General features: G+C 39.6%; 1 protein-coding gene across 2 annotated transcripts in view; it reads right to left on the bottom strand.

Annotated features, from left to right (window-relative positions):
• Nucleotides 1-14,290, bottom strand: part of bcar1 (BCAR1 scaffold protein, Cas family member) — a 230,884-nt gene that overhangs the window by 78,062 nt on the left and 138,532 nt on the right. For both annotated transcript variants that reach the window (XM_078544216.1, XM_078544215.1), the window contains exon 2: nt 10,092-10,850. In XM_078544216.1, coding sequence (XP_078400342.1) covers nt 10,092-10,850 — 759 coding nt within the window. The remainder of the gene's footprint in view (nt 1-10,091; nt 10,851-14,290) is intronic.

Genomic DNA, 14,290 nt, shown 5'->3' with positions numbered 1-14,290 from the left:
TCTTTTATAAGCACTTTTGGGTTATCTCTGCCTGTATTAAATACAGAGAACACCTGGGGAGTACAAAGTATTGAGAGGTATCACGATTGTCCACTGTTTCACAGACCAGGACTCCAAACACTTGGGTGTTGCAGAAGAGGTTCGTGGTTCACTTTACTCCTCATTGCAAAAAAGCTTCAATAATATGTGTAATGTAATAAAATTTATTTTCCAAAATGTAGCTAAGTATTATAAAAGCACCAACTTCATCACTGAAAGGCTGGTGCTGTCTACTCCTCACTCCAAATCATCAGAGCTCTGAGGTGCAGAGGGATCTGGGTGTCCTAGTGCATGAATCACAAAAGGCTAATATGCAAGTACAGCAAGTAATTAGGAAAGCTAATAGAATCATATCATTTATTGCAAGGGGAATTGGATACAAAAGTAGGGAGGTTATGCTTCAGTTGTACAGGGCATTTGTGAGACTACATTTGGAGTACTGTGTACAGTATTGGTCACCTTATTTAAGAAATGATGTAAATGCATTGAAAGCAGTTCAGAGAAGGTTTACCAGATTAATACCTGGAATGGGCAGGTTGTTTTATGAAAAAAGGTTGGACAGACTAGGCTTGTATCCGCTGGAGTTTTTTAGAGTAAGAGGCGACTTGATTGAAACATATAAGATCCTGAGGGGTCTCGACCTGAGGGTGGATGTGGAGACGATGTTTCCTCTTGTGGAAGAATCTAGGGGTTACTGTTTAAAAATAAGGGGTCACCCATTTAAAACAGGAGATGAGGCAAAATTTTTTCATTCAGAAGGTCGTGAGTCTTTGGAACTCTCTTCCTGAAAAGGTGGTGGAAGCAGAGTCTTTGAATATTTTAAAGGTGGTTAGATTCTTGGTAAGCAAGGGGATGATAGGTTATCGGGGGTAGGTGGGATGCAGATTTGAGGTTACTATCAGATCAGCCATGATCTTATTAAATGGCGGAGCAGGCTCAAGGGACTGAATGGCCTACTCCTGCTCCATTTTCGTATGTAATTAGCAAGTTAATTTTTGAGTCACATTTCAATTTTTGTATTAAATGCACCTTCTTTAAGGTCTAAATCAGCCATAGCTCTTGGCTACATGACACAGATATCCTCTATAGGCACAGCTTGATAGGAGGCAGAAATATCTTGCTTGAATGAATGAAGCCTAAGTGTTTGTATATCTTAGTTAGGAGCCATTACTATTTCTGCAGCAAAGTGTTGGATTGAGTGAGGCATAAAGCTACAACGTATGGATATGACAAGACAAGCAAATGCATCATTCTGGTGACCGTGGCTCCTCAGGTGCACAGAATCAATTTTTGAGCACCAAGTTTTAGGCCAGAGATGTGATAACCTAAATCAAATCTAGATGTGCCCTTAATGAAAGCCCCTGTGTTAAACAGGATAAAGAGTATTTTAAAGAGTGGCCCTTCAGTCAGCAGTGATTTCAGTTAGGGTCAGCTTTCCAGTAATCACTGTCCATTAGGAAGGAATGTTTTATTTTAAAAAATCATCAAGAAATCATCCTCACCTGGACAAATATATGAGAAGGATTTGAAAATCATGAATATTTTTAGTCAGCCTCATTGTTTCCAGCAACATTTTGAAAATCAGTTTTCCACAGCCGCTTGAGCTGTGGGAATGTGGAGGTCAGTTAGAACCAGTATGAAATGCAAGTGCTTCTCTCCCCTTTTATAGTACAACCGTGCATTATTGATCCACACTGCCACAGCGATAGAAAAAGAGGGCATCCTAAACTCTGCCCTCAGAAACTATATATTAAAAAACTGGAGGCTTGGGAAGGCTAGACAACTACATGAGGAAGAAAGGGGTAGAAGGATACACTGATAGGACGAGATGAATAGAAGTAGGAAACTCATTTGGCGTATAAACATCAAGGTAAACTTGTTGTGCTGAATGGCATGTTTCTCTGCTGTAGGCTCATTGCAATTCTATGTAATTTCCCTCTAATCCTGCAACCAATGGTGTGCTCAATGTGTTTCTGCTTCCAGTGATAATGTGTGTTTTTAAAAATTATTTCTCATGAATTTTATTTTCTCCTGCAGATGCTGACTTCATGTTGGGGTACAATTCCATTGGCATGTGGGGGGCGGGGGGTGCAGAGGGAATGGGCTTCGGCCAACTCAACCAAATGGCCATTATTCACCTGTGATTTTTGAATCCGAGGGCTGGCATCACAGTGTGCCCAGTCTGTCCTCATCCAATGACCACATACTGCAAGGGGTCATTGGATAGTGATCAGAAGCAGGAATCATAGCTGATTTTTCAACCACCTAACCTGGGGGTGAGGCTATTGCAGTCCTGCTACTGCAGGTTCCAACTGAGATCAGTCAATTCAGCACAGGCCAGGAATTAAACCGGTGATGTTTCTGGTCTATATGACTCAATTAAAGTATTGGTTGGATAAAGCTATTGGTGAAATGGTAATGCATACAGAATCAGGGATATGTCATCCAGCCTTTTGAATCTATTTAATCATTCAATTAGTTTACAGCTGATCTGTATCTCAACTCCATTTACCCCTTTGGTTTCATAATTCTTAATACCCCTGTTTAACAAAAACTATTAATTTCAGTTTTGAAGTTTGCAATTGACCTGATCTGAACGGCTCTTTGGAGGAGCGAGTTCATGAAGCGCTTCCTGACATCACCCCTGAACAGCCTAACTTCCATTTTAAGGTTACGTTCCCTTGTTCCAGACTCTCCAACGAGAAGAAATGGTTTCTCTCTATCTAACCTGTCAACTCCTTTGAACATCTTAAACACCTCAATTAAACCATCCCCTTACCTTCTCTATTCAAGGCAATACAAGCCCAGAATACGCTAGTGCACAGTAAAAGCCTTTAACTGATTTACTTATTCAAGATAGTATTAGACACACATAGGGAATGTGGTGCCAACTTGAATCTGCATAAAGAACCCTCATACCAGTTACGGAATTTGGTCAACAAATTGCAAGGACCTATTGTAATATATTACTTAAAATTTTGAAAATGATTATCACATCTTAAAGGTGTTGGAAAATCTTTTCTTTGTCCCTTTGCAAAGATGATTTCATGCTTCTTCTGTAATGCAAATACAACATTCACATCAGAAGCATGTTATGCCACATAAGAAAATAACAAAACCATATTAAGGTCTTTTAGGTTAAGAATGGCCAAACAGTGGCCTGTTGGCCAATGTGCAAGACCAGGCAATCCATGGGCAGCAACAGTGGAGCAATGAAAATCAGGGATGTGCAAGAGGCTGGAATTAGAGGGGCACAGAGATCTCCAAGGACTCTTGGACTGGAAAATAAAATATTTATTCTTTCATCTGTGCTGTTTGAATTTTCATAGACTTGGAAGTTTGGAAGAGGCTGTTCTAGTGTTGTTGCCTCACCAGTGGAGAAGCCACAAATAACAAGCCTAAAACTTCCTAGCATCAGCAACTTGAAATATGTGCAAATTAGTGGGAATGAGAACTTCAACTCTGTGCGTCCCCCTCACCTTCCGCCCCCAATATGCCCCGCCCCCAATATGCCCAGAGAAAGACTCCATGATATACACCTATGCAGCTCTCAAAAGCAAAAATACCCAGTTCCAAGCTTTTCCTCTTTGTTTTTGTTAATGCCCCTACAACAAAAAATAATCATAGCTCCTTAACAAGACAAGGAGGATGCCAGTAGAGATCTGAAAGGTGTACAGAGCTGATCCTCAGCTCTTTCGCAATCGAGCATGTGCGTGATTAGTGAAATTGGTGTACAGCTGCCTCGAGCAATAAAGTTTTGTCAGCCAGACTAGATGTGATGTGCATCTTTAGGGTACAAACACTTTAAACATGCTGCTCATCACAACACCGCATTGCCAGATGTCTTCACTGATTAAAAGGTGCAGAAGGAACAACTGTGCAGAATAAATTAGCTCCTTCAGGAAACCCCCTACAGTTCAAATCTTCCATTACCATTAACAGCAAGGGAGGCCTATTGCCAGGCCTCTTCTTAAGGCATGGGTACACAATAGTAAAAAATATTTTAACATTACACAAATCTGTATCATAAAAGCTTTCAGACCATTAACAAACCTGCAGCTTCAAAAGCCAACCTCCATCAAGACGATTAACACTTGAGAAGGCAAACAAAATCTTTATTCAGCTGGGTTATTAAATACTTAAATGTAACCTACTCATCCCGAGATCAGGCAACATTCTTCTTGAATGGTTAAAGGAAGGGAGCTCTGTAATAAGTCAGTGTAAAAACAAGGCAATGTAAATCTGACAACAAAAAAAATGCATAAAATACCAACACCCTTAGAAATGCTTATGATAAGATTACTAATGAAGATGCCAATTGTGACTATAGATCTGCATATTTTAAACTGTTGTAATTGGGATATTCCAGCTTCAATTTGTGTTTTAATTTTCTTTCGTGTGTACCGTATTTGAACAAAACTTTCCAAAATTCAAACTCAGCTCAGCTGAAACCTGATCCAGTTTAACATAATAAATTAGCAAAGCTCAATAGGGACTGTTCATGTTTCCCCAACATGTAATATAAATAAATATTTAATTGCTTTGTACAAAGGCACACAGCCGCTGAGATATTAGCATCCCCTGCAGAATCATGGAGAGTAACATAGAGGAAGAGGCCATTTGGCCCTTCAAATCTGTGCCAGGATTTTTGCAGAGCAATAAAGGCAAAATACTGTGGATGCTGGAAATCTGAAACGAAAACAAAAAATGCTGGAAAAACTCAGCAGGTCTGACAGCATCTTGGAGAGAGAGACAGAGTTAAGGTTTCGAGTCTGTATAACTCTTCTTCAGATCTGAAGAAAGTCATACGGACTCGAAACGTTATCTCTATCTCTTTCTCCACAGATGCTGTCAGACCTGCTGAGTTTTTCCAGCATTTTTTGTTTTCGTTTTTGCAGAGCAATCTAGGTTGTCTTACCCCCCTGCTCTTTCCTTATATCCTTGCAATACCTTTTCCTTCAATATTTATCCGATTCCCTTTTGAAGGCAACTATTCAATTGTTTCAACTGCCCTATCAGGCAGTGCATTCCAAATCCTAACCACTCAATGCGTAAAAAAGTTTTTCCCTCTTGCCACCTCTGTTCCTTTTACCGATTACCTTAAACCTGTCCCTCCTGGTATTAGCCTCTCAGCCATTGGTAAATAGGAAGAAACTTTTTCCAATGATGCTTTTAAAAACCTCTTATCAAATTTCCTTTTAGCCTCTCTGTCCAAGGACAGCCACCCCATTTTTTCCAGTCTATCAACGTAACTGTAATCTCTCACCCTGCAACCATTCTGGCAAATCCCTGTTCTGTATACATTGCAGCTGCCCACATTTCAGGTTTTGTGTTGCTTGTCTGCATCTGCAGATTAAAATCAGTAGAGTTTCCCAATATTCCCTTGCTCCTACCCCAGAAAACCAAAGTCGGCAACACACCGAGTACAATTTCTGATGCACAATAACTGGAGCAACAGTTTAGAAGGAAGGGGAAACCAGAGAACACAGTGCCAGTGTGAACAAGGGGTGAAGAAAACCAGAGAACACAGTGCCAGTGTTATCGAGGGATGAAGGAAACCTGAGAACACAGTGCCAGTGTGAAGCAGGGGAGAACAAAAAGAGTGCCAGGTTAAACCAGTGGTAAGAAGAAGAGTGCCAGCTGTACTGATGTGATGGGGCAGAGCTGATGAGGGGAGGGGGTGCAAAAAGCCTATATATGAATGCGAAATTATACGTACCATTGTCAATCAGGTTTAGTAACTGATATACAACTGCAATTGCCTGTATTTTCCTACAAGAAATGAAGGCAGATCGCCAAAAATTTTTGCCATAACCTGGAGGTAATGTTGGGAATGACGACAACATAAATTGAGACAAGCCAATGCCCCATTGCAATTTTGGTATAACTACATGTCATATACCTAAATTCCAGGCTGTTTTTATATTATCAGTTTTTTTGGGGTTGTGTCAGACTCTAAGATGATTGCCAGTTTTTTGTTAGTTTTCTAAATTGTTTCAATAGCACAGCATGAGAATCTGTCATATAAATGCATTCAATTGATGGTTCTACCCACAATTAGGCCTGTGGCCCACAAGGCCCATCTGTTTGGAACAGAATCTGCCATTAGGCCTTCCAACATGAAGTCATTAGACAACGAACCCTTTGAAAGATTACATGTTGGCCAGCTCTAGAATCACACGGCACAGGAGGCGGCCATTTGGCCCATATTGCCTATGCCAGCTCTTTACAGCTTTCCAATTAGTCTCACTAGCTTGCTCTCTGCAAATGTTTCATGTTTAAGTATAAATCCAATTCCCTTTCAGAAGGTACTTCCAACCTCCTTACAGGTAGTGCATTCCAGATCATTGTAACTCACTGCATTTAAATGTTTCTCATCTTACCTTCCCTCCCCCCATCCCGGCTTAGTTCTTTTACAAATTATCTTAAATCTGTATCCTCTGGCTACCGATCTTCCTGTCATCGTCTATCAAAAACCCTCATAATTTTGAGCACCTATTAAATTTCACTGTACAAGTAAATGTTTATTGGTAACAGTTTGAATATACAGTTAAGTATTTTAAACACAACTTTTTCCAGTTACATTAAACACAGGAACAAATGTAGAAATAGCCTGACCTACCCTGACCTTAAAAAGTAACGAGTAGCTTATTACCATCACAGCATTGCATTTCCCCATTTGTTTGTGACACATCATTAAATGAACCACATTACCAATTATTTCCCATTAAGGCCAAGAGCCAGTTCATCAGCTGGTTACTGGCTGTGACCCTTCTGGTTCTGGCTAGGTTTCATGCTCTCCTTCCCAGCACTTTCCTCTTATGTAAAAGTTAGGACAGACTTAAAAGACACTTTTGAATTTGTTTAAAATATAAAGATGAGCTGCAACCTAAGGCAGATATCTGCTCGCTTTGACGAAGTCTCACTTGGCATTTTCTTGCCATTACCTCTATCTGCAAGTAAATGAGTCATAGCTGACTTTACACCAATTCTGAAGCCTTTCCCCAAACAGTAGTGTGCTTTTACATCTATGCCCTTGCTGCACAATACCTAAAAACTTGTACCTGAGTGTGCAGACAACATCAGATTTATCATTGGGAATTGCAAGATCAGTTTACACGCAAAGATGGAATATCATCATCAGGGACCTCTTTACAATTCAAACATTTAAGAGGCATTATGATTAATCTCATCATCCTTTCATTTAAATTTCTATTTCTGGTTTGATTTCTGAACATTATGTGCTGATAAGGTCATCGAGGGTGGCTGGCTGGTTTAAAGTTACTGGAGCCCAGTCGTGAATGGGGAGATGAATTCACTACAATTCATAATGAATGGCTTCGATAAAAGTCATTAACCCAGGAGAGCTTCAACTGCCCTGTCAGTGCAACCAAGTGTATTAACTCATCTCCCGCGCACTGACTGACGCAAGAAGTCCTCCCAGCTCTTTTCCCCTCCACAAACGATGCCAGGGAGACTCATAAGAACTTAACAATGCAAAAACATTTTAAGAACAGGAAAAGACCATTAGGTCCAAACAAGTCCTGTATTTTTCAATCCCTTCTCCAATTGTCTCTTGAACTCATTTATGCTGCCCACTTCAAGCTTTTCATAATAACTTATTTTGCAACTGCAGCTGTCTTGGCTTCCCTTCATAAAAGTGTCAGTTTTGTTTCAGTGATAGCACACTTGTCTGGGTCTATAGGTCGTGGGTTCGAGCCCCACTCCTGACACGTGAGCACATAATCTAGGTAGACACTCATTACAAAGGGAATGCTGCACTGCCAAGGTGCCACCTTTCACATGTGATGTTATACCGAGGGCCACTCTGCCTTCTTGGGCATATGTAAAAGAGCCTATGGCACTATTCAAAGAGCAGGGAAGCCCTTCCAGTGTCCTGACCAACATTTGCCTTATGTGTTTCCTACATTATAACAGTGACTACACTTCAAAGGTACATGATTGGCCGTGAAGCACTTTGGGACATCCTAAGGCCACAAAGGAAACTTTGCTAAAAGAAACACGTGCATATATATAAATATAAATGCTTGGCATTGTCTCGCAGAAGTGTCAAAAAGCATTTTACAAACAAAGTAGGCAGCTAACTATTATTGAAGCAAATGTGACAACCATTTTGCGTACAGCACAATCCCACAAACAGCAATGAGGTACTTTTAGTGGTGTTAGATGAGTGAGGAATGTTTGCCAGGACACTGAGATTTCCTTGCTGTAATTCAAGGACAGCATTCCCTCGCTCTTAATCAAAGAGGGTCGTTAATATACAACTTTCTCCCTTAAAGGCAAGAGTGCTACCAGTTGAATCAAGCTATACGGCATACACCTAACTTTCCACTTTTTAACATGTGGCATTTGACCATCTCATCTTCGCCGGAAGATTTGGATGAATTTATCCATTCCTTTCATTAACATAAAAATTCCAACTATATCACCTCAAAACATCATCCTTTTTCCAAAAAATATCAAACTTTTTCTTCCGTTCTTTAATTCCTGATACAGGGAATTATTTTCACTTGTTTCTGCATCTTCTCAAAAGCTATAGAACCCTGTCATGATTAAATGGCCAGACTGCACACGGTATGGACCAAAGCCATTAAAACCAAGAGGGGCATTTTAGGCTAATCTGCCTGGGTGGGGAATTCAGGTTGGATGCTCGTTTTAACCCCACCCAATTTTATGCCACAATGTATTCAATGGAATTTGACCAGAACTGACCACATTCCCTTTAGACAGGTTAAATTCAAATTAATAAGTATCTTAATTATCTTTTACAGTATTTTACTTCACTAAGTGCCAGGCTGATACTTTTATAGGTGAATTAATTGATGTAAAGAAAAATAAACTGAAGAACCTTAATTATATTTTTTATTACACATTGTTGTTTTAAATGCCTTACTAGTTATGGTTGGGGCACTCTTTAACGTTCCAAAATTAAAGAGATTACTTTATGAACTCCTTTAAAGATTACTGTTTTTGTGCTTGGTTAAATGGTCTAGATTTTCCCCTCCCTCTGTTACTGCAGTTCAAGGTGATAAGTTTGATGTGAGGAACCCAATAAAATGGACTGTTCAAAATGAATAACTACTTATTGGTTTATCTACTGATTCTGACTGTACATTGTTTGAAGGTGGTATCACCAAGTTGCATGTTTGAAGTAAAGTTTCTTTTAGCTGTATGGTAGTACAGAGCTTGAGTATTGCTGGAGTATTGCTGCAAAAAAACATGTTGTCAAAATTTTTCATCTTGCACTCATCAGGACAATTCACAAGAATACCAAATGTAAAGGGAGCAACAAATCATACTTCATGAGAAGAGAGTGCTGATAGGTGGGCAAGTGGACCCTGAATCAGCACTTTCTTCTCATGAAGTGTAAATTGCTGCTTCCTTTACATTTGGTATTCTTGCAAATTGTCCTGATGAATGCAAGACAAAAATCTTCGACAATATGCATCTTTCTTCAGTAATACTAAAGTTCTTTCATTTTAATGGATTCTCCTTTAGGAGACAGTTGGCAGCTTTCATTCCCTTTGGTGTATGCATTGTTTATGAAAGGAAGCTCTAATATTAGGATATTATAACTGAATTTTATTTTGACAAAGGACAAGTAATGTCTGCAATGACCAGACCACGAGACGGACCAACGGAGCCCCATCTTGGTGTTCCTATTAATCCCCAACCTGGCCATATAGCACAGGATACCAGGTAAAGAAAGACTGGGACAACCATCTTAAACTTATAAAGTTCAAGCAATCTGATTTCTCATCCCAAGTATCCACATTTTTGTTTGTACTATTTTAACTATGGTGATCTTACCATCAGCTGCCACCTTGCAGTGTCATTGTGATTGATAATCATTGATAAACCATTGAGTGTTACTACATCTCAGTTTTTTATCCTCTCCAAAAGGATGACAATGACTGATGAATGGGAATTCTCTTCCTATTTTCCACAAATATTAATGGCAGACAAACTGTAGATCTATTTTTTCTTAAGATGTGTCCTACGGGTTGCATCAGTTCATGTAATTCACTTACCTTTCCCACTGGTTTTGTTCCTTCCCAGTTCCTCTTTTCCAGGGAAGGAGGTACCTGGTAGACATCTTGTGATGGATTCATGGATGGAGGTACTTGGTAGATGTCCTGGGCTGGATTTGCGGATGGAGGTATTTGGTAGATATCTTGTCCAGAACCCAAAGATGGGGGTACCTGATAGATATCCTGAGGTGGACTCTTCGATGGTACCTGGTAGATGTCCTGGGATTGGTTCATAGATGGAGGCACCTGGTAAATCTCCTGGGTTGGATTCATGGACTGGGTCAACTGGCATTGAGATGTAGTCTTCTGATACAATGTCTGCTGCTGCAATTTTGTTGGAGTAACTGGGTATTTGTTTGACTGGTTCTGTAGTGCAGGAGGGACCTGATACAAATTCTGCTGTACTTTGTTTGATGAGGGCATCATATAGACATTGTCTCCCTGGTAAGCAGGGTGCATAGATGTATACTGTGAAGACTGGGATGGCATTTGGTATACATTCTGTTGCTGGTAAGGCTGTGGTGATTGTGGGGTCTGTTGCATTTGGCTGGAATTTGACTGTTTTTTCTCATACATTCCCACTAGGATCTTTAGGCGGTTGCCAGGTACGATACCTTGTCGCCCATGTAGCGAGCAGAGCCACCATCCATCTAAACCTCCTGTGTTACGTTCCAAAACCGTCATGATATCCCCTTTGCGAAATGTGAGTTCATCTGGTGATTCAGCCACATTATCGTATAAGGCTTTTGCCAGTACATTCTGAAACAAATTTAAAAAAACATTTTAGGTGTGTCTCACATTTCTAAATCTGTACATAAGGAATGCACTTAAATACAGTATGTCTGAACTACACATTGCCAGGAGTTATTTTGCTCAAAATGTTTTTATGCAGCAAAAGATTTTTGTAGACCAGATTTCAAATCAAGTACATGCATGAATAAGTTTATAAAATATTTGGTTCAATGTGTTAGTTCATTCACTTATAATGCACTAAGAGTGGTGGATGACTTTTTTCTCTTAATACCTGTTGAGAAATCATGAGCTTATAATCACATTTATCACTTCACTGCAAATTGCAAATGGGTGAAACATTCTTTAAAAGTTTGGTAAATTCCACTTACTGATGTGTTACACATCAACATTTAACCTGTTCCATTTAGAGTTCCCCAAATGCTTAGCTAATTTATCCAAACAAAAAATGTAGGTCACAAGTACTCAATGAATGGGGCTAAATTATCTCAGGGAAACTTACATAAAGGACTTGGGAGCAACAGTAGGATATTTCACTGTCAGGAGTAACAATAAGATAAGTCACACCTCAGTATCCAGAACAGCTTGGTAAACAATTAAACAATAAGCAACCATAAATGCTGGAGCAGAGGCTGTCCTGAAGCTTTACAAGTTCTCAGACTACATTATGCTATTGTGTTCAATCTGGGACACCATGTCACAAAAAATATCTACATGCATTGGGAAGGGTAAGAGCTGGGCAACAAGACTAATCCCAAGTGTAAAAGCTCAAACTCTTGTTTCGAAAGGATATGGTAAAGGAGAGTTTAAAATATTGAAAAGCATGAAATAGATTACTATATAAATAAAAGTTGTTATTCTAGTGTCTTTATAGTAGGAAAAAATGCCTCAAGGCACTTAAAGTAATTATTTCAATGAATTTGGAATGTAGAATCAAGGGGCATAAATGGAAATTGGTGAGAAGTATTTATTTTAAACACCAGGAAGAACAAAAAGATTTAAATATTTGAACTATATCCTAGGGTGGCAGAAGAATAAAAGCATTTGGTTCTTCAAATTAAACACTGGGAGAGTTAAGGTAGAAGAATGTGTGGCAAAGCAAATCCTTTTGCTCAATGCTTATTTATGTAAAATAGTGCTACACAATCCTAAGGTGCTCCATTCCAGAGAGAGGGCATTGGGGACTAGACATCTTGGCTTACTATCAGTGGTATTATTTTGGGACACCAGCCATGACCACTTTGGAGAGACTCTTGTACATCTGGCCTGCCTGATCTGGGAGGACACATTTGCCTGGGGAGAAAAACAAATCTAACACAAGGAGTATCCAAGTATCATCATGTTGCTTCCTGTACCAAACATTCATCTTCTGCCTTCAGAGTAAGCCAGCTGTCAATGTCTGATGATAAAATTCTTGAAATACGGCACACAGCAGATTTCACTGTGATTTATTACTTTTATCTCCTAACTTTCCTAATTTCCTTTATCTATTAATACAACAAGGTTTCCTTAGCACACTAATCAATCTCAGTTTTGTCACAACACTTTTTCGTTTATTGACTATCTATCTTCCAATTCAGTGTATAGTGATTGACAGGAAGGCTAGAAGTCTAAATGTTCTTCCTTCAAAATCAGCCCTTTCACCCTAAAGGTTGATGATAAATCGAATTTTCACAAGCCTGAACACTTCTAACATATGAACATACAAACATACAAACATACGAACAAGGATCAGGAGTTGCCCCTCATTCAGCCCCTCGAGTCTGCTCCGCCATTCAATAAGATCATGGCTGATAGTATCCTGAAATCTGCATCCTACCTACCCCCAATAACCTATCACCACCTTGTCTTTAAGGATCTATCCGCCTCTGCCTTAAAAATATTCAAAGACTTTGTTTCTACCACCTTTTCAGGAAGAGAGTTCCAAAGACTCACAACCCTCTGAGTGAAAAAAATTTGCCTCATCTCTGTTTTAAATGGGCAACCCCTTATTTTTAAACAGTGACTCCTAGTTCTAGATTCTCCCACCAGAGGAAACATCCTCTCCACATCCACCCTATCAAGACTCCTCAGGATCTTATATGTTTCAATCAAGTCACCTCTTACTCTTCTAAACTCCAGCCGATACAAGCCTAGTCTGTCCAACCTTTCTTCAGGAGACAACCCACCCATTCCAGGTATCAGTCTGGTAAAGCATCTCTGAACTGCTTCCAATGCATTTACATCCTTCCTTAAATAAGGTGACCAATACTGTACACAGTACTCCAAATGTGGTCTCACTAGTGCCCTGTACAACTGAAGCATAACCTCCCTACTTTTGTATTCAATTCCCTTCGCAATGAACAATAACATTCTATTAGCTTTCCTAATTACTTGCTGCACCTGCATATTAGCCTTTTGTGATGCATGTACCAGGGCACCCAGATCCCGCTGCAATCTCTCACCATTTAGATAATATGCTTCCTGCCAAAATGGACAGTTTCACATTTTTCAACATTCTATACATATTTTAAATTTGAGGAAATTTGCACTTTGGAATAAGCGGACCCAGTGATAAGAACTTGGACCTTCTTCCAAAGGCCATACTCCCCAGGACCTATTTTTTCACCATTTGTTTGAACATATTTTCATAAGTATAAAAAACACACAATGTTCCGTTAAATCAATGAGACCTTCAAATGCAATGGGTCTGTAGGAACTATTCATCACCAATGATCAGGGATACTCTGTAGTTGCTTTGTGATATGAGAGTTGTTCATGCAAATAAGCTATGTAGGTGCACCTCACAGGCAAAGGTCAAAATACATGGTAGGGCAGATTTTCCTCCTTACTGTGCCTAGGTAACATGGAAGGCCTGCACTGGGAGGGCACCCAGACTCTGCACAGCCCTGGCTAGGAAACGGCAATGTTCTGATTCAGCTCACCTCCTGAGGCCCCCAAGGGCAAAATCAGCCCTTATGTCGTTATATTGTTATATTATTGCATTATGATTTAGGAACTATATGTTCATGTGTATCTGTACATAAGTATCCAGAGTGCCGCATTACTCACTACAGTCTGTATCAAGCTAACAAGATATCAGTCATAATGTGATCTGAGAAATACATTCGACGAAGTTCCAGCATTTGAGTTTACAAGTGTGATTACTTCAAACCACTGGGAACTGCATGACATAACATATGCATTCTATTTATAACAGTTGTGTTGTCTGATTATTAGTAGAAGAAATGTTAAGATTGAATATTCACAAGTTATTTACCAGATAACAGCATTAATGGGTCAAGTGGGTTATGAAGCCAGGGAAGGCGAGTTTGCAAGTCATACTTTCAGTATAACCTAGTTCCCACTGGAGGTGGGAGAAATTGCGCTATGCAATATTGCATCAAAAGCATTACCTTAGTCACATCAAATTCTTCCATCTGTGAAATGTAAGCATTGAGCTAATTTCT

Source organism: Cetorhinus maximus, chromosome 6 (assembly GCF_964194155.1).
Source record: "Cetorhinus maximus chromosome 6, sCetMax3.hap1.1, whole genome shotgun sequence".
Lineage (NCBI taxonomy): Eukaryota > Metazoa > Chordata > Chondrichthyes > Lamniformes > Cetorhinidae > Cetorhinus > Cetorhinus maximus.
The sequence above is the reverse complement of the archived record's forward strand: the minus strand, read 5'-3'. Positions and strand labels throughout refer to the sequence as shown.